Source organism: Zalophus californianus, chromosome 1 (genome assembly GCF_009762305.2).
Source record: "Zalophus californianus isolate mZalCal1 chromosome 1, mZalCal1.pri.v2, whole genome shotgun sequence".
Classification (NCBI taxonomy): domain Eukaryota; kingdom Metazoa; phylum Chordata; class Mammalia; order Carnivora; family Otariidae; genus Zalophus; species Zalophus californianus.
This window is the reverse complement of record NC_045595.1, coordinates 87,809,030-87,830,974: the sequence shown is the minus strand read 5'-3', so window position 1 is coordinate 87,830,974 and position 21,945 is coordinate 87,809,030. Positions and strand designations below refer to the sequence as shown.

The 21,945-nt window shown below is 39.4% G+C and overlaps 1 protein-coding gene across 12 annotated transcripts in view; it reads right to left on the bottom strand.

Annotated features, from left to right (window-relative positions):
- NEK11 (NIMA related kinase 11) overlaps positions 1-21,945 on the bottom strand; it is a 243,966-nt gene that overhangs the window by 108,678 nt on the left and 113,343 nt on the right. For all 12 annotated transcript variants that reach the window (XR_003518009.2, XR_003518010.2, XM_027583555.2 and 9 more), the window contains one exon: positions 21,180-21,297. Coding sequence is in view for 10 of the 12 variants with exons in the window: in XM_027583555.2 (XP_027439356.1) it covers positions 21,180-21,297 (118 nt within the window). In the remaining 2 variants the exon portion in view is untranslated. The remainder of the gene's footprint in view (positions 1-21,179; positions 21,298-21,945) is intronic.

The window sequence follows — 21,945 nt, the reverse complement described above, 5'->3', positions numbered from 1 at the left end:
GGAGCATAACACTGGGTGAGGTTGGTGAAGAGGGGAGCGGGTAAGCAGGGGCCATGTGGGGCCATGTGAAAGATTTTCTATTTTGTATACAAAACACAATAGAAAGCCACTGGAGGACTTGAAGCAAGCAATGACAAACTCTGATTTACATTCTTAAAAGACCATTTTGGCAGCCATATAGAGAATGAACTTGTCGGAGGCCAGACACTAGCCAGAGGCAGATGTAATACTTCAGGTGAGGTGATGGACGGTTGCTTAGCCTTGGGCAGCTAGGATGTTCCATGAGTGGCCTGGGAATGGATTCTCAGAACCCATTTTATAGATGACAATTTGGGACTTGCAAAAGTTAGAGGATTTGTCTAATGTCAGACAGCCAGTGTGGGAAGTCTGGACTCAGTCTCTGATTTTATTCTGCAACTCTTGATTTCTCACTATTCTATGCAGGTTTCTTGCTTTGTATTTATCATGTAAAAAACAAAGTTAAGAAGATACATCAAACTGCATGATGAAAATTTCTGAGAGAAACAAAAAGGGAAAATAGATTTTGTATTTTATAAATGGTTGTGGTTTCTCCTATTTAATCAATTGTAAAACTCAATTTAAAACACAGGCAAAATTCATAGTTAAAATGGTGTGATAATTATTAACAAAATATTTAACAAGAAAGGACAAATTTATAAAAATGTAACAAAGCAAATAGCATAAGGATTGTGTTGCTTCCCTCAATCAAATGAAAATGATTATTTTAAACAACAGGAAGGAAGAAAATTATTAATGTTAAAGTGAGAAAATGTTACGCATTTCTAACTTTAGGATCTGAATTAATAGGATTTTATTGAAAAGTCCCCAGAAAACTTAATAGGATCGAATAAATCTTGACAATGGGAGAGGTATATGTAAAGATATATAAATTTGGGCCCATCTGTGTTTTTGCTGTATATTCTACTCAAAATTAGAAAAGCAGAATTGTGTTTATTCCATTTGTACATTACATGCCTTTGTCAAATGCACCTAATTTTTCATAGGCCATTCCACTAAAAATAATTTCATATCTTCCCAAGAGAAAATTAAACAAAATAGGAATATGTTAATCTAAGACTGTAACTAGAGAGACAAAAATAGAGATAGCTGCATGTGTAATTTATCAGGGTTGACTGAGAACAATCTACAAGAAGGTATGCTCTGAAATCCCATGCCTCCAGGGAAAGCGCACATTTTACTGTCACCATACCTCCCGGTGTCTGGAGGTTTTATTTCTGTGACAATAACAACTGAAAATCAACCTGCTCTAAAGCATTGATTGCATTTGCTGAGGCTCCAGCTCTCCAAGGACTATTTTTCTGAAAAGTGAAAGAGTAATACAAAATAATTTATCAGACAATTTGCATCTTATTTGGGAGTCCTCAGTGGTGAAAACTGCTACGCCTAGCAAATGCTGGAGCCAAACGTGTGGGTGATTGATTCAGAAACTCCCAAGCTCTTTGGGGGTAAATCCATAAGTAAATGAATACACTTCACCACACAATTATCCCCACAGGAGGCCCCTCAAACAATTTCAAGATCTTGCATCCACCTGCTTAGCACATAAAATGATGTCCATTAAAGCATAAAAGTGTATTATCTCAGTGAGATTGTGGCTTTTATGGCCATTACAATAACACTGGCAACATCATTTCTGCTTATTAATGATTTCACACCCATGAAATTCAAATAGAGTAGGTTTTCTACCTTAGAGCGCCATATTCATGAACGGAGATCCTGCTGCTTCATTATCCTTTATGCCAGTTTATTAAAAATTGTTTAACAGGGCAGTACAAATGGAGAAATTATCCATGATATCCAGGAATACTTAATGTTGGCTTCCAGTGTCTCACTTCATGCCTAGAAGAACAGTTCTCAAAAAGTGGTCCAGGGGTCCCGGGAGTCCCCAAGACCCTTTCAGAGGAATCCAAAATCTAAATTACCTTCATAACAGTACTAAGATCTTATCTGCCTTTTTCACTTTCATCCTCTCATGAGTGCATGGTGGAGTTTTCCAGACACTATATGACATGTAATGTCACAATAAATCTAAATGCAAAGCAGATATGAGAATCTAGCTGCCTTCTATTAAGCCAGTTACTTTTTAAAAACTGTAAAAATGTAAAACAATGCCACTCTTCTCAATAATTTTTTTTAATTTTGGAAAACATAACCAATTTTCATTATATGCAACAACATGGATGAACCCTGAGGACACTTTGCTAAGTGAAATAAATCAGTCACAGAAAGACAAACACTGCATGATTTCACTCATATAAGGTATCTAAAATACTCAAATTCATAGACTCAAAGAGTGGAATGGTGGTTGCCAAGGGCTGGAGGAAGGGAGAAATGGGGAGTTATTAATCAATGAGCATAAAGATTTAGCTAAGCAAGATAAGTTCTAGACATCTGCTGCATAACACTGCACCTATAATCAACAATACTATAGTACACTGAAACATCTAAAAGGGCAGATTTCATGTTAATTGTTCTTACAACAATGAATTAAAATTTAAAAAAAATTAAAATTAAAGACTAGCTGTCCTGTCAGGGTGCCCCCTAAGAGGAGTGCCCCATGACCCACTGGTTTACATCTACTTGAGCTTCAGCTATTCTGCCAAGGTGCCCTCTATGCATAGAGCCCCGGGACCCCCTGCACCCACATCAGCTTTATCTGTCCTGCCATGGTGCCTTCAGTACTTAGAACCCTGGGTCCCCCTGACCTGCACCTACTTCAGCTTTAGCTATCCTGCCAATGTACCCTCTGTGCATAGAACCCTGGGACACCCCCCCCAACCTACACCCACTTCAGCTTTAGCTATCCTGCCAGGGCACCCACTGCATGGAGAATCCCGAGACCTCCCAGCCCACACCAGCCAGTTCTAGCCAGCCAGTAAAAGTCACCAAATACACATAGGGGACAACCATATACAAGACCATTTCTTCAAGGTGAGGAGTAGTTGTTCCACCTAATCCAGAGAAACAAATAGAAAGTCAAGCAAAATGGGAGACAAAGGAATATGCTCCAAAACAAAGGCCAAGACAAAACCTCAGAAAAAGAACTAAATGAAACAGAGATAAGCAATATGCCTGATAAAAAACTTAAAGTAATAATCATAAAGATACTCACCAGGCTGGAGAAAAGAATGGAAGAACTCAGTGAGATCTTCAATAAGGAGAGAGAAAATATAAAAAAGAAACCCAAATCAGAGCTGAAAAATACAATAACTGAAATAAAAAACACACTAGAGGGAATCAACCAGTAGATTAGCAAATGCAGAAGAACATATCAGTGATCTGGAAAACAGGGTGATGGAAAGCACCCAAGCTGAAAGCAAAAAGAGAAAAGAATTTAAAAATGAGGATAGGTTAAGGGATCTCTTGGACAATATCAAGCAAACAAACATTCCATTATAGGTGTCCCAGAAGAAGACACAGTGGTAGGAACAGAAAACTTATTTGAAGAAACAATAGCTGAAAACTTCCCTAACTTAGGAAAGGAAATAGACATCCATGTTCAAGAAACACAGAGAGTTCCAAATAAGATGAACCCAAGGAAGTCCACACCATGACACATAATAACTGAAATGTCAAAGATTAAAGATAGATTTTAAAAGCAGAAAGAAACAAAAGTTTCATCAAAGAAAACCCTATTAGGCTATCAGCTGATTTTTCAGCAGAAACTTTGCAGGCCAGCAGAGAGTAGCATGATATATTCAAAGTGCTAAAAGGAAAACACCCATGACCAACAATACTCTACCTGGCAAGATTATCATTCAGATTTGAAGGAAAAATAAAGAGTTCCCCAGACCAAAAAAAAGTTAAGAAGTTTATCACCACTAAACCAGCCTTATAAGAACTGTTAAAGGAACTTCTTTAAGTGGAAAAGAAATGGCCATAATTAGACATAAGAAAATTATAAATAAAAAATGTAAAATATGACAGCATACACATAAAATGTGGAGGAGGGAGTAAAAAAAAGGTTTTTTTTTTTTAGAATGTGTTTAAACTTAAATAACCATCAACTTAATATAGACTGCTATATACTTAGGATGTTACACATGAACCTCATGGTAATTACAAACCCGAAACTTATAATAGATACACAAAAATAAAGAGAAAGAAAGCCAAACATTACACTACAGAAACTCATCAATCACAGAGAAAGAGAGCAAGAGAAGAAGAAAGGAACAGAGAAGAATCACAAAAACAACCAGAAAACAAGTAACAAAATGGCAGTAAGTACATACCTATCAATAATTACTTTAAATGTAAATGGACTAAATGCTCCAATCAAAAACACAGGGTGGTGGAATGGATAAAAAAACAAGACCCATCTATGTGCTGCCTACAAGAGATGCACCTCAAACCTAAAGACACATACAGACTGAAAGTGAAGGGATGGGAAAACATTTACCATGCAAATGGAAACAAACAAAAAAGCCAGGGTAGCAATACTTAATATCCAACAAAATAAAAAAAAAAGAAAGACTGTAACAAGGGACAAAAAAGGGCATTACATAATGATAAAGGGATCAATCCAACAAGAGGATGTAACAATTGTAAATATCTATGCACCCAACACTGAAGCACCTAAATACATAAAGCAAATACTAATGGGCATAAGGAGAGAGATTGATGGTAACACAATAATAGTACAGGGCTCTAACACCCCACATCTAGGCAGAAAATCAAATGAGTGTCTTTGAATGACCCATTAGATCAGATGGGCATAACAGATGTATATATATATATATTCAACATTTGACATTCCATAATTCCATAATTTGACAGTCCACTCAAGAACAGCATATATATATGCATACATATATATATATATGACATTCCATTCAAAAACAATGCCTATTCTTTTCAAGTGCAAATAGAACATTATCCAGAGTAGATCACAGGTTAGGCCACAAAACAAGTCTCAATAAATTAAAAAAAAATGAAATCATACCATGCATCTTTTCTGACCACAAGGGTATGAAACTAGAAATCAGTCACGAGAAAAAAAACTGCAACACACACAAGCACGTGGAGGCTAAACAAGATGATAAACAACCAATGAGTCAACAAAGAAATAAAAAAATATATGGAAGCAAATGAAAATAAAAATACATGGTCCAAAATCTTTGGGACACAGAAAAAGCAGTCCTAAGAGGGAAATATATAGCAACACAGGCCCACCTCAAAAACAAGAAAAACCTCAAATAAGCAATCTAACCTTACACCTAAAGAGACTAGCAAAAAAAAACAAAACAAACAAAACCCAAGGTGAGTAGAAGGAAATAATAAAGATCAGAGCAGAAATAAAAGACACCGAGACTGAAAAAATCAATGAAACCACGAAGCTGGTTCTTTGAAAAGATAAACAAAATTGATAAATCCTAAGCCAGACTCATCAAGAAAAAAAAAAGAACCCAAATAAATAAAGTCAGAAATGAAGGAGAAGTAACAACCTACGTCACAGAAATACAAAGGATTGTAAGAGACTACTGCGAAAAAATTAAAACAAAACAGTAAAAGCACTAATAAGCAAACAAATTTAGGAACTCAGGAATGAAGAAGCTATGGTAAAAAAGTTCGATAGGTTTATTCGAGTTAAAATTCCAAGAAAATCTCATTTTTTTTTAGATTTTATTTTATTATGTTATGTTAGTCACCATACATTACAGCATTAGTTTTTCATGTAGTGTTCCATGAATCACTGTTTGCGTATAACACCAGTGCTCCATTCAATACGTGCCCTCCTTAATACTCATCACCAGGCTAACCCATCCCCTCACCCCCTCCCCTCCAAAACCCTCAGTTTGCTTCTCAGAGTCCATAGTCTCTCATGGTTCGTCTCTCCCTCCGATTCCCCCGCCTTCCTTTTTTCCTTCCTACTATCTTCTTTTTTTTTTTTTTAACATATAATGTATTATTTGTTTCAGAGGTACAGGTCTGTGACAATCTCCTTATTTTAAAGAATAAGGATCTGGAAATTACGGTTTTAGAACATAATGTAATTAATATAAAATTACAAACTTTAACAACGTAAAAACAAGATATAACTAAAATTGGGAGGTAAGGCAAGGAAAAGCCTTACTGTTTTGACTTCCTCATCAAGAAGAACAGGAATTCAACAAATATTATCTAAAGTGACACACATAGATACTAAAATGCCATAATGACTCTAGCCTTCACACATTTTTTATGATCATTATTTTTATCCTTAAAGAATTATTTTAGTAACTAATATTTTTTAAGATTTATTTATTTCAGAGAGAGAGAGAGAAAGCAAGAGCACATGTGCAAGTGGGGGGAGGGGCAGAGGGAGAGAAAGAATCTCAAGCATCTCCGCACTGAGCATGGAGCCTGACATCTTGATCCCACGACCCTGAGATCATGACCTGAGTCAAAACCAAGAGTTGGACGATTAACTAACTGAGCCACCCGAGGGCCCCAGTAACTAATTATCTTTTGTGGTAAAGAAACATTTATCTGAAGTTCAGCAATTACTCGATTTCAGTTTTTGATTTGTTAATTTCAAGTAAAATTACATTTAGTACCTAGGGAAAAAATACCACATTGCTTTTCTATTGCTGCTTTAACGAATTATGGCCAATGTCGTGGCTTACACAATTTAAGTTTGTTATCTTACAGTTCTAGAGGTTAATCCAAAATGGTTTGAGCTGGGCTAAAATCAAGGTATCAGCTGGGCTGCATTCCTTCTGGAGGCTCTACAAGCCTTATTTTTTTAGTTTCTAGAGGCTGTCTGCATTCCTTGGCTTGTTGCACACACCACACACCGCCCCCGCGCCCCCCCCCCCAGCTTTCTCCATTTTCAAATCCAACAATGTCAAGTCAAGTGCTAATACTGTTACCTTTCTGGTTTTCTCTCTTCTGCCCTCTCTGTTCCACTTTTAAGGACCTTTGTAATTCTATTGAGCCCACCCAGATAATCCAGGATCATCTCCCTATTTTAAAGTCATCAGATTAGTAACTTCAATTCCCTTTTGCCATGTACATTAACATATTCAAAAATTCCATGGATTGGGAGATGGGTATCTTTGGGAAGTCATTATCCTACCTATCACAAACATCCTCAATATTGGTAAAAATGTAACTTTTTAAAAAAAGTGTTAGGGATAGTTTTTTCAATTAATGGTACTGGAAAAATTCCTGAAGATTCTTATTTGAAATAACCTCTTCATTCCTCTCTATTCTTCAGAATTATACCTTTTTTTTTCAAAATTATTGGTGATCACCTTAATGTAGACATACCTCTTATTTCCCAATTCTACACTTCCTGGTGGTATTAATAACATGCTTTCCAAAGTGGCTGGCAGAATACCTTGAATTTAGTAGATCCTCAGTAAATATTTGTTGATTTATATATTAATATAGAAAGTTCAATACAAACACAAGGCAGTATGTCATCAAAAGCAGGAGAGACAAAGTGCTAGGGGAGTTGAAGAGTGGGAAAAACACACCAGTCTACACTGGCTACGTAAGCTTTTAACATCAACAAACATTAATAATATAGTAGTAAAATAATTCCCATAATTATTAAGCATTCCAGCAGCTGTTCTGAGTGTTTTAAATATGTAATTTTATTTATTCCTCATAACCATGCTATGGCATGGATATTATTCATTCTCATCTTACAGATGAAGAAACTGAGGCACAAGATTTAAGTAATTTGACTTAGTTATATAGTGATTGACAAATCCAGAACTCCAACCTAGACAGGCTGACTCTGTAACTTGATCTCTTGATTACTAGTTGAAAATTGGATGAAAGAGTCCATGTTTCTAAGAGTAAAGGAAATATATTATTTTCCTAGGGCTGATGTAACAAAGTACCACAAAGTTACAGGCTGAAAACAACGGAAATTTATTTTCTCCCAATGTGGGAGGTCAGAAGTCTGAAATCAAGGTACCAGCAGGGTTGGTTCCTTCTGGAGGCTCAAAAGGAGCACCTGTTGCATGCCTCTTTCCTACCTTCTGGTGGATGTTGGCAATCCTTGGTGCTCCTTGGCTTGTAGATGCATCACTACAATCTCTGCCTCTGTCCTCCCATAGTCTTCTCAGTGTATTTGTCTTGTTTTCTCTTCAAAGGTCTTGTCTCTGGATTCAGGGCCCATAATAATCCAGGGTAATCTTATGTGATGATCCTTATCTTAATTAAATCTACAAAGACCTTTATTCCAAAGAAGATTACATTCTGAAGTTCCAAGTGGACATATTTTTGGGGGCCACAATTCAACCCACTTCAGGAAGTAACTAAAGGCTTCTGGGTAGAAGAAAACTTCACTATAGGCTTATAAGGGTAGAACCAAGTCTGTTCTGCTTACTACTGTATTCTGTATTCTCTTTTCCCAGCAGAGTAGGCACCCAATAAATATCTGTGGAAGGTTGGCTGTTCATGGAAATGGTGTTCAGGGAACGCTTTGCTGAAGGATGTGAAAGGCAATTGCGTAGAAGCAGGCAGATCAATAAGGATACAAAAGAACAAGGATATAATAGTGCCTACAAAGCTACAAGGATAATGGCAGTGGGAAATTCCTAAAAGGAAGAATTCCAGAATTCCTAGAAAGAAGCCCAGAAAGAAGAGGTTTTTTTTTTTTTTTTTTTTGTAGTTTTGAAGAGATTGTTACAGAACCAGGCAATGCAACAGCTTTTGAAGCTCACAGAAGCAAACTGCCACTTGAGAAAAGAAAGTCTATTGTAATAAATCTTTCAGAGGAAAAAGAAATACCACTGGCAATTTTTTGGATCACTGTAAAGAACATAGAATTTCAGTCACATAGGAACCGAAGTAAATGGACATTGTTTAGACCACACAAGCATCGTGGAGATGGTAACCCACACAGCATGCTTCTATATGCCAGGCTGTAATAAAAGGACCATTACCCAACAACACACAAGAGGCACGCCACACTGGCTGGCATCCCAGGCCAGCTCTTTTCTGGTCCAGCTATCAGGCCTCTGTCTCCTTATGTAACCCTCTGACTCAGGTTTTGGTAACTGGCTCCACAGATGCCATTAATGACTTAACTATTTCCACCTGACACTTCATCTCTAATTAAATCCTCTCCCCTCTGGGGTTTTCATTTGCCATACATTTCGTCCGAGGCACTATCACGGTTATCTCCGTGCTGGCCCCTGACACAATCTGGAGATAGGACTATGACCAACACCTGTATTAATTTTTTCTATTTAGCAGAGACCTGTCACAGCATCGAGGAGAAACCTCTGGGCTGAAAAAGAATATGGATTTGGGGCTGGGTCCCAGTTCAACAATACCTCTTTCATCCTTACCTCCTTGTCCTTACCTCTAAAAAAGAGTCATTAATACGTGTTGTCAAGTATTTGAGAATTTTAGCAAATCAATCCTTCCTTCCCAAGTAAGAAACAGAAAATGAGGCACACAGAATTTTTTGTGAATTTGAGTTTTAGAGAGTTGAAATGTAAGAGCAACATTTAATAATTTATTATTGAATTATTGAAACAGACTTCCCATGAGAATAACCTGTAGAACTTTAAAAAAAAAAATTAGGTGCCCAGATTTTTTCCTGGAGCAGTGCTGCCCAAAAAGACTTTTCTGCAATGATGAAATGTTCTAGAAGTATGCTATCCAATACTGTAACCGCTAACCACATGTGAATCCTAAGCATTCTGCCCCCTCCCAGTTCTACTGCAATCTAATTGACATATAACATTATATTCGTTTAAGCACTTAAAATGTGACTAACATGACTGAGAAAAAGATTTTTTAATTTTATTTAATTTTTATTAATTAAAATTTGCATTCAAATAACCATATGTGGCTTAGTGGCTATCAAATTGGACAGCATAATTCTAGACAAATTGTTCTTAGTATGTGCTCCTCAAACCAGCTACAGCATCACCAAGAAACTTGTTAGAAATGCAAATTCTTGGGCGTCATCCCAGACCTACTGAGTCAGAAGCTTTGGAGTGGGTGTGCTGGTAAAGGTTTAACAACTGGCTCTTGAGGAAAGCTCTGATTAGCAGCATTTGCTAATTTCCCTGGTGTAAGCACTCACTCACCATAGCTGATTTCAAGCTACCCACGTGCTATCACTGAACACGAGATAGGAAGATGCACACAGTAGGGTCCAGGAGTCAATATAAGCCAGCTCCCGAGTGCCGCTAAACCCAGCAATCTGTTTCAAGAAACCCTCCACGTGATTCTGATGTACAGTATTGTTTGAGAACCACTGATGTAGACCTTCTAAATCAAAGTCTAAGACGACAGACACTATGGTGTTTATATTTTTTAAATTCCCATAAGGGATTCTGGTAAGCAGCCCAAATGAAAAACCTGGACTCAGAATACATATAAGCAAAGTCACCTTGAGGAGGCAGTGGCCAGCTCAGCCTCCTGTGTTTGTGGTATCCTGACTCAGACTATGAAGACCTGCTCTCTCCTGAGCACGGACAAGCCTGAGCCTTGGCCCCTCAGACTAGAGGGTCACACCCAGCCTGCCTTCCCTTAGAGTCGCCATTCCAAACCTTCTCCCCTCTTGACAGGATTAATGATAGCGCAGGCATAACCAACTTAAGGGGCAGACCCAAGACATAAGCAACACTAGCCTCTAACCACAACTCCCACTTTTCTCTCCCACTTAAAAAAAAAAAGATTGAGAATTATATTATTAGGATAACCTAGAATTTGTTCCAATTAATTCTTATCTTAAGAAAATCTCTTACAGATATCTGAAGGCACCTTATAGTTGTTTGTAGCATACGGTAGTCAAAAAATACTGTCTTGAACAAGCCACTGTACCCTTCTTTAAGATAAATACAGCCTGTCTACCAGACTCGTGGTAAGAATCGAGTGATTTAATTATGCATATAAAATCCTATCTGGAATATTCTAATTCCATGTGCAGCCCTAAGGGAGGCAAAATAATACATTTGAAATGAGTACAAACTTTTCCCTATCTTAGAAATCTGTTCAGCCTGCTGAAATTTCTTGCTATTCTTTATAGTCTAACTAAAGGGGAAACTAATAGAATTTTTAGAGCAATTTGCCTAAAACCAGGGGGTCACTTATACATACAGCCTCCAAGGTAGAGCATAGAACAAATCCTCGTGTCTCAGAAAAACATTCTGATTTTATTACAAACCCAAAGCAGAGAGTTCTATTAAAATAAGTGCATGTATTACCTGAGTATTTCCATTGCAAAAGTCATAGTTATGCTCACCAAGCTCTATTTTCATCTGAATTTGGCCTAAATCCCAAATGAGACTACAGTGGAAAACTAATGTATATTCTTGCCCTTATTATGCTCCTTAGTATAAAATATATTTACATTTATAATGTATTTAGGGAAAATAGCTGGAAATTTTAGCTGCCAGTTTATGGGCTCAGAATGGCTGGCAAAGGAGCATCTTTTAAAGAACTCTGTCCCGGGTTCTACTTCTGGGTGTCACAGTGGCATTCCTGACCCACCAATCGGGGGGTGGGGGGCACACACATCTCTGGGAATTTGGCTTGGGTTCTGCGGGCTGTCTACCGTCTTGACAAAGAAGATAATTTTTTTTTTATGCTAAGCTAATTGGCCCAGATGGGCATAATTAAGACCATAATTTGACAGGAAGAACTACCCAGCCTGAGCGATTTTATATTTCTCATAAATGCAAAAACTAGAGCAAATAAAAGTATTGTATTCCAAATCATAATTAATATGGTGAAGGTGTTTGTAAGCTATTATCAGAAGGTCTCCTGGGTAGTTAAAAACTGAAATATTATTTATCACCAATTTAGAGGTATTATGTGGAACTTGAGAAAATATTGCAACTTGCTTTGACATTTTATCTTTTTTTTTAGTAAGAAATAGTTGTGCACTTTCTGGTTCATGCACTGTGCAAAGTTCTTTGCTTACCACCTAATTTATTCCTCCCTTTACCCCTGAAAAGTGGGTATTATTATTCCCATTATGCGGATGAGAAAACTGAGGCTTGGCAATAATTTTTTTTTTGCCCCAGTTCACACAGTTGGTAAATGGCTAGAAGTGGGAAAGAGACAGAGTCTGGCTCCAAGTTTCTTTCAGGTACACCAGCAGCTTCCAGTCTAGTGGATTTTTGTGACATGTCTATGGATATTCCAGAAGTTTTAGTCATTCTTCCTTTGCATATATTGGAGGTAAATTTACCCTGAGTTAGAGAAAAGTACTACATTATAGATTGTTTATTCAAATACTATTTTATTCATCTCAAGCATATGGAATGACTTGCCTCAATGGATGCGTGCGGCATTTATGGAGGGGTGTCTGTCAGATGTCCTTCCAGGAACTTGCTCATTAGCTGCAAAGCACGCAGTGAGCTGGCAGCCTCCAACTGCAGCAGTTGAGGATCTGTTGAGCTGGAGGGGACAGTAGGGCACAGCATTTCTGCCCAACGTAGGATTCCTCTATGGGCCATCTTTGATCCAGAACTCTCCACCGGGTTGACTGAGGCTATCTCAGAGCTCTAGTAAGGCCTGAGGCTATTCTACCCACTCCTCCTGCCTTCCTGCTCACCTATCACAGGGGTCAGACCTGCATCACAGTCTGGAGCCTTTCTTTGCCTACTCCTGATCCCACTCTCATTTTTCTTTCAACAGAAATTACCCTCAATACATCTCCTACACTTCTCTGTCTTAGTGTCTGCTTCCCAGAGGACCCCGCCAATAAAACCACTAAAGAGTTATTTTCACATACAGGTCTCTACCAACCCTATTATAAGAGTAATGCACCAACCAGCATTTGCTCGTGCTCTGTCTTAGGTAAAGTGTTGTCATGGATTCCATGGGGAGACTAAGCTGATGCAAACAAAAGAGATGAGTGTGCACCTGTAACACAGACTATACTTCGTAAAACCCCTTCATTCCCATTAAATGTGTACACTTAGCAAATACATGAAGGAATCTGAGAGGATTACTTTGTGGTGATGTGACCACTTCTATTAAACTAAATACTGTTCTATGTGAAGAAAAAGAAACCCTATTTTTGCACAGTGGTGGCTTACATTAGAGATTATTTAAATGGAGGGGTATCTATAAAGGAAGAGGCAAGGTCTAGGGGACTCAAAAAGCATGCATGGAGGATTTACATTCCCATGTCTCTGACACTCCTCCTTTATTTTTCCTCTTCCCAAGATCCATCTGGTAAAATGAGATTACCATCTCCCTTAAGAAGAAAGAGTAAAAGTTATAGGGGAACACCAATGCACACGAATTAGCCTCTCCTGGCAACTTGTTATTCTACTGTTTCCCCAACTGAATCAATGTCTGCAAGAAATGTATGCTGCTCATGACAAAAAGCATTAGTGTTCTTATAGAATTTTCCCCCTAGATTTAATCATTTATTCAACAAATATTTACCAAGCACCAGCTCAGAGCCAGTCACTGTGTCAGCAGGTGGGAATAAAATGAGCCAGACATAGTCCCCGTTCTTGTTGAGCTTAGAGTCCAGCTCAGTCTCTTCAAACTTGAATGCACATACACATCACTGGGATTTTGCAGCTGCTGAGTCAGTAAGCCTAGGGTGGGGTCTGAGATTCTGCATTTCTAACAAGTTCTCAGGATGCTAGTGATGCAGTCCTCAGACCATGGTTTGAGGAACGAAGGACTTTTCCGGTCCATTGGCTTTCAGCTGCTGTGCTGTGACAGGCTTCTGTACTGTGAGCACTTCTCGGAGGTGCCATCAAATTGGAATCAATGAATACTGTCAATATAATGGGAAACATACACTTTTATCATGATGCCTTTTTAGTGGAATTTTGAGTTGTGAGATCAACATTTGTAAGAGTATGATTTACTGAGAGTAAAAAGTAAGAGGTGAGGTATGGAATGACATCAAGATGGCTCAATGGCCTTCTGGGAATAGGTGAAAATGTGGCCTCTGAACACACCTGCACAATCAGGACACTGACCCACTCTCGTCATCAATAACACAGAGCTAATGGGGCTAAGGGAAAAAACTGTTTTAATTTTCCAAAACTTGCTTTTTCTTAACCAATAGTCACCTTTTTAAAAAATTTCATTTATTCATTTGTCAGAGAGAGCACAAGCAGGGGGAGCGGCAGCCAGAGGGAGAAGCAGGCCTCCCGCTGAGCAAGGAGCCCAATGTGGGACTCGATCCCAGGACCCTGGGATCCTGACTGAGCCAAAGGCTAGTAGTCACTTTCTAGCCCTCTCTAGTATACCACTAAAATTTCTCATCGAGAACACTATGAACACACAAAGGTTAGTCTTCTTCAAAATGTGTAATCTCACAAATAAAAGGAGGCCAAATATATAGCTAGAGAACATATATTCATAAGCAACCACTTATGCCAACTGTTAAATTATTATCTCTTAGAATGGGGCTGAGGATATGGAAGGCAGAGGAAAGGAAGGAAGTTCATTTAGTTCTAAGCTGTGTGAAGCCAGGAAAGCAGGCCATGTAGGGTTAAGCTGGGGTTGGGTTTATTCGTTTTTCCTAGATTCACAGAAGAAAAACGAATCTGAGATATAAAATGGGTAAAGTCACTTCGCTCTCTCTACAACCCCAAATGCCCATGTACAAAATGCAGTGAAAGCCTGCAGGCATCTTAAACTCATCTACAAACATGTACTTAGCTGGCCAATCTCTAAGAGTAAGAACTTCCATTAATAATTTAAAGGAGCCATGGCCGGGAAAAGAAACTAGGACAGGCCCAGGGGTGAGCAGGAAAGACACGGTTAGCTGTGAAGCTAGGGATGCAGAGTTACACTACACATTCCTAAAATGTAATCTGACGTGTGGATACCAGTGCACAGAAAAATGAGTGTATAAAGAACTCTTCCCACGATCTCAGAAAGAAGTCTAACTTGTGAGCTGCAAATGCCGGCAATGTCACAAACATCACTTTCTGTAGACAGATGTGGGGAAATGGACTTTTTTAGAATAAGTCAAATTCATTACACTGCTTGCACACAGACACGCTACTGTGAAACATGGCAATCACTTTGAACCTTCCTTAGGCTTCCTATTTTTCTATTTTGAATTTTTTTTTGGAAGCAAGAGAAGAAGAGAAGGCAGTGGAAAATGCTGTTAGTCCCGAACAACAGACGGTATTAGGTACTGCTGCCACAGTTCCCTGCCAGGAAGGTTTTTTTGTTTGTTTGGGAGATGTGCTATTTCACTTCCAAAACTCAGAGACTCCGACAAGTGAACACAGGAGGTGGCTGATAGTGCCGAGGTCCTCGCTGCTACAAAACAGGCCCTCTACGAAGATCAGAGAAGACACATTTAAATTCCTATCACAAATATCTAAATTCAAGCCTGGCCTAAACAAACACCCATGGAAAATACTTCAATCCCTTCAAAAAATTAGCATATGAATCAAGATGGTTATTGGACTGGAAGCGAACGCTATCCGCTACAGCTCTCTTAGTTTTCTGTGACAGCTTAACTTCCTTCGGGCGTCGGAGCGATGTTCTCCTGTTGGTGGGTGCGGGAGCCCTGGGCACAGCTGTGAAACTTGCAGGCATGGAAAATAATTTCATCAGCCAAAGAAAAACCATTCTATGTTATGTCCAAAGTGCTGTCTGAAGCACACAGTATCAGAGGGTGTAGTCTATTCTATTCTGCAGTCTATCTGACCTTAAAGCCATGATTGGTGCTTATTTAATTTTCTCCCTAATTGATTCATTCCAAACATGACCCATGACAGGACCAGCAAGGCCACCGAAGCATGCTCTCCGGCCTACCAGCAGCACCTTCAGTGTAACAACTGCTGTGTTAATTTATGTAGGGTGAAGGGATAGACCATGCAATCACATACAGCTTTCGCAGGACAGAAAATTAGTTTGAGGGGTCCAGAGGTGCTGGTTTTCTCTAGGAGTAGCTGATGTTCTTGGGGACCGATTTTCCTCTTATTTCTCTCCTGCCTGTTTAGGACACAAGAGTGAAGTGGCCGGTGGGGCAGGTGTTAATCTGCATCCACTTCAAGTTTTCAAATTGGATACAATCCTTTAAATTTCAGTTAGAGGCACCTACCCAGCTTCTCCTATGGAAGGAATGGTCTAAATTATTAAATAATGCCTCAGGGTGGAGAATCAGCACATCTTTACTCAATATTAGATTCATTTTAATTACCCTCTAGAGCGGAGGAAATTAGAGTGTCTGCAGGAGCCTTTATTCCTGGGTGTAAGTACGAGAGTCAGGTGGAAACACTACCATGCAACGCAAATTTAACTTGGTGGCATCTGTGACAAATCTGAAATAAAACCACCATCAATTTATATTTAGAAATGAAGTCTTTAAGACATCTAAAGCTCTGCGAGTGATGGGACATCTAGGAACATAGACGTGACACCTCCCAGCGCTTTGTCTTTTTTGAGGTCTACTGAGCCAGGCAGCTCTACCAGCTTCTCTGGGCTGGGTTTTGGAGTCCGGGCTGTTATTTTTTGTTCTAGTATGTTCGGGCTGCTTTCAGAGGACATGAGGTCCTATGAGACTTGCTGGTATGGGTTCCTGCCACACCAGTGTGACACCTCCAACTATAAAGCCTGAAGAGAGGAGCTAAGGGATCTCAGGCCCTCATCTTTAAGCCAATTTTCCTCTGGAGAGAAGACCCCAAAACTCTGTTAACATTCCTTGTGGAAGGCAATATTGCTCAGTTGACATTAGAAGATGTCATTATCTGGACTAAGGACTTTGTGTCCCAAGTAATACTAGAGATCTTCACAGTTGCCTTCTCTCTCCATGACCTCACCAGAGTCTCTCTTGTTTATCCATTAGCTAAAGCACAGACTGAGGCATTACTCTTAATGGTTTTTTTTTTCTTTCTTCTTTTTTTCTGGATATCTTAGCAAAGTTCTTTTTATTTATCAACTTTATTGAGGTATAATTGATAGACAATAAAATGCACTCATTTAAAGCACAGAACTCAGCGAGTTTTAACAAATATATACATCAGGGCAAACCACCACCACAATCAAGGTATCGACTTTTTCCATCACCACAAAAGATTCCCTTGTGCCCTTTGAGACAATTCCTAATTCCCAGACAACCACTGGCCTCATTGCTATCACTACAGATAAGTGCTGCTGGTTCTAGAACTTCACAGAAATGCAATCATTCAATATGAACTCCTTTGTTTGTGGCGTCTCTCACTCAGCACAATATTTTTGGTATTCATCCATATTGTTGTATGTATTGATATTTTGTTCCTTTTCATTGCCAAGAAGTATTACATTGTATGGATAAACCATTATTTACCCATTCGTCTATTGGTTGACACTTATTTCTAATTTTTGGTACCACGAATAAAACTGCTAAGAACATTTGTGTACAGATCGTCTTGGAGACATGCTTTCCTTTCTCTTAGGTAATTATCTAGAGGTAGAATTGCAGAGTCAGTGTTTTCATTTTTTAAAATTAAAACAATAAAAATATATCATTGTCTAACAGATTTCAAATCACTTTATTTCCACTTGGACATTTAAAGGGAAGAGAGGACACCATAAGTCACAGAGCAGGCCACAGCCACAAAGGGCATGTGGACTTCTTATGGGCAAGCAAAGGACAACGCCCCCTGAGGTCAGAGCTTTCTCTGAGCACAGGGAAGGGGCTTGGGACTTGCTCAAGGAGTAGCTGAAAGGGTACTTAAGTGACAACTGGTCAGGCCATGGGCAGGCAGCCATGGCCTGCCCTAGTGAAGCTTTATCATCTGAACAGGTGGATTGAGAGCCATGCTCTGTCCGCACCAAGCTCATGAGCCTCAAGCTATTCCAGCTTTGCAAGAAACCCTATTCTGCAACTCAACAGGGAGCTGCTGAAAATAAAGCTAAATGCAATGACATTCCTGGCAGAAATTAATGTGCAAGAAATCATCAGTATCACATGCAAGGGGTTAGGGATAGGGATAATTTCTTTAATGTTCTAGTTGTGCTCTCTCATTTGATTATAATGGTTATCCATGACTTTGGCTAGATTAAATCAGTGGTAGTCAACGAAATGCATATCAAATGTAAATAACGTCTTACTCAGTTTTCTTTCTCTGCAACTAACTCCTCACATCCCAGAGGGAATTTTCCAATTCAACATCAAAGACTGATTAAACATTTGGTGTAGAAGCTTCAAAAAAAGGCTGTGTAATTTTATTTTACATATACATGCTAGATGAAAAATAAATAAAACTTCCTCTGGGTGCTAAAAGTTTGGAGTCAAATCTTCTAAAAGGCAAAGAGAATGGGGAAAATAACCACTTCAGAATTCATCAACAAATTAAAGTCTCATATCTCAAAATTTCATGATACAGCTTTATGATCACTAATAATCTTGAAGTGGCCCATAAGTCCAATCAATCATCAACCCAAAGGTTATGTTTTCATAGTTCTAGGTCTCCCTTCCCAATTTAGAAAAATATAAATTCACAGGAAGGAAGTAATAAGGGGAATGTTTAACGTATTTTACAAGGTATTTGGCCCAACTAAAACCATAATGTGTTTTTTGGATCTGACAGCTTATTATGGGAGACCTAAGTAGTGTTTCCTTATAGCATAAATAAGGTGGTCAAAGGAGTAGATTTGACCATTTCCAGTTTGGCTGGTAAATCAATTTCTGGTCTACCATATTGAAACCCCCTTGACAAAAGACAAAGGAGGACATCAGCGTGAGTCTCCTGGTAGCAGGTGCAACCTGTGGTCAGGGCTAGCTTAGGAGTAATTTGACTACTACAGTTCACAAAAATTAGCAAGAGTCCCACAAAGACTCTGCCTTTTGAAAGTCCGACTCATTTGTCTGCTTCTTGAGAATCTATTGCTCCTACCCACACCCTCCAAATGCACACACTTTGGGGAAAATGGAAAGGGTGCTCCTCTAGAAAGCAGGCACTTTTGAGTTCTTGAGCAAATTACATAATGTCATTGGTTTCTCATTATGAAATGAGTAGTAAGTACTTTTCTACTTGAGACCCAGAGGCTGGGCCCAGACCTCTTTTTTTTTTTTTTTTTTTAATATTTTTTCCCTTTATTTTTAACAGGACCTGCTTGTTCAGTTCAGCAGGAATCAAAAAACATTTACTCAATGCCTAATTGCAATAGCTAACATCTATTTTTTTATATATTTATTTATTTGAAAAAGAGAGCACAAGCAGTGGGGAGAGGCAGAAGGAGAGGGAGAAAAAGACTCCCTCCTGACCTGGGAGCCTGAAGCAATGTGGGGCTCAATCCCAGGACCCTGAGATCATGACCTGAGCTGAAATCAAGAGTCGAAAGCTTAACCTACTGAGCTACCCAGGTGCCCTAATAGCTAACATATATTAAGTAGCTACGCCATGTCAGGCATTGGTGATAAGCCATGTTACCCACTGTCTCAGGGAGTTTCTTCCAACCATCCTAGGAACCAGGTCCTAGCATGATGCCACATTATAATGAAGATACTGAGAAATGAAGAAACCCACTCATGGGCCCAGACCTCTTGATCCTAGACCACCCACTCAATATCCTGTTCTGGGGCTTCCTCTTTATACACAGGGATGGCTCTGCCTTACAGTAAAGCACAAGTCATCCACATCACCCAATAGCCTAACTCTCAGTTTTATATTTTTAGAAAGAAAGGCCCATGGGATATTTCTGTGCTTCTAAGTTTTACCTTTGGAAAATAACAATATATTAAAGAAATACCTAAAAAGGCTCTAAGATGCAAATCCATCTGATATACATATTTGTTTGTCAATAACACCTGTTACCAGATGGCTTCCACAACACCATTTTAAAAGTTGGCAAATGCCAACCTAAAGAGCTTCAGGTGCTAGTTTCCTTACAGGTGAAGGAGGCAGCACAAGTTCTAAAAGCTGTGTCAGGAAGACATCAAATGCAAATTCGGGCTGAGATGATCAGTCAATCCAAATTTCACTACTTTCACTCTCAGTTTGCAAAGAGAACTCAACTACTGCCCAAGAGAGTTGTTACACCATTGTGCAGCCCTGAGGACACACCTGAAAGACCTCCCACAACAAAGAGCATAATTGGTCAAGGGCCCCAGGGCTGTGTTCTGGAATCCATCCCTGTATTCTCTCAGAGGCTACTACCACTGCTAAAGTATAGCAGGGATACTAAGGCAAGCCCCCCTGAGGGCTGACTTTGCTTAAAGACTTCCTGATGTCTTGGTTGCCTCTGTTTGCCTAGCAGACTAGTACACATCCACCAAACCTCTCTCTTTTCATTTGGAACATGACTTGAATCATGGTCTGATGGTTCAGGCTTTTCCAGCTCCTTTCCTAATGTCTTTTATGCAGACATTTTCCTAATAATTTCCCTAATAATATCCTTGCACTTTTGTTCCCATCTTGACATCTGCTTCTCAGAGGGCCAGACTAACATATCATTCATTCATTTATTCAAGATATATTTATTGAGTGCCTATACTATTCCTGGCACTTTGTCCTAGGCACTGGGGAGGGTGGTACAAGCCTGAGATGGCCCCCATGGTCATAACCCTCTCTCCTGGGGTCATAAATTGTTTCCCTTTCTTTGGCTTTTACTGTATGTTGGGCACTGAGGCAAGAGCACATCACATGCCTACTCTCACTTGCTTTTCACAACTCCTAAAGGAGGTACTATTCTTGTTTCATAGATAAGGAAACTGAGATCTACAAAGATGAAGCTGCCCCCTCATAGGGGCAGCTTTTGACTCCAAAATTCATGTTTTCAACCATTAAGCTATGCTCTCTCTCTCCCATTTGAGTTACAGCTCTGAGCACTTCGCTTCTGGCAATGATTGCACATCCATATGGTTGATTTTTCCAAAGCCTGACTTCATTTATTCACTTTAAATTTATGAAGGCCAGGGAAATCACTTCTAGAAGAGGGAAACTACTTCAGAGCATTCACAGTCCTACACTATTCCAGAGTCAGTTAATGATGACATTGTTTAACTCATGTAGAAGAGGTTTCTCACCTGGTGTGAGTTTCTAACTCATCTTCATCTATTACAAAGAAGATAGAAGAGAACAGACAAATCCCTTGGCTTCTCTGCTTTTTATCCTGGTCCCAGCTCAGCTCTGGCAAACTGATGGAAGGTGGTTACATCCATCCAAGGCTTTTCTCAGAGGCCAGCCAGGCCTACTAGAGGGTCAGCCACACCAACCCATGTGCCAACCCTTCCGAATACTGACACAAACTCATACCATGATCTCCAAGGTCAGTCATACCATGATCTTCTATACTTGACTCAAGTGGGTCAAGGTCCAAAGAAGGAATGGGCTGAGACTCAGGCAGGTTCTCTGAAGTCAGGTCATCAAATTCCTTGTGGAAGGTAATTAACAGTTCATGAGAAGCTGATAGAAGGAAACAGGATTACCACAAATGAAACTATTGTTTAGAAGACTATTTGGAAATAAAAATCTGTCAAATCCTCTCCCTTAAACATGATACCACTTTCAAATTTCAGAAAGGCAGCCTGGGAGAAGAGAAGCAGCCTTGAACCAACTCAGCAGGTGACCTGAACCTTCCATGGCATCCGTTTCAGGGCCATGACTAGGGTGGGGCAGGAGGAATGCCCAGGTGCACAATGGAGGTATTCACTTTCCAGCTCATGCAAGAGCAGGAGTGATCCACAGCTAAGAACAAATACCCCCTGTAATTCTGCATCCAGGGTCCCACACCCACCTCCCCCTAGTCCAGCCCTGCTCGGTTCCTCATCTCAGAAGTGGAGCTGTTGGCCTGGATGACTTCCAAGTTCTCATCTAGCTTTAACAGTGCTGTGATTCTGCTCCAGTGCTCCAGCTTCCTAAAGAAAGAGATCTACGAGGACACATGAAAGAACTCACACTTCAAATAAAAGCAAAAGTTAAATCTCTCAAATATATCAGTAGGTATTTCAATAGATCATTTTGTTTTTTTCTGTTGTGTGTGTGTGTGTGTGTTTGCAACCTAGAGCTAATGTCGAACTGA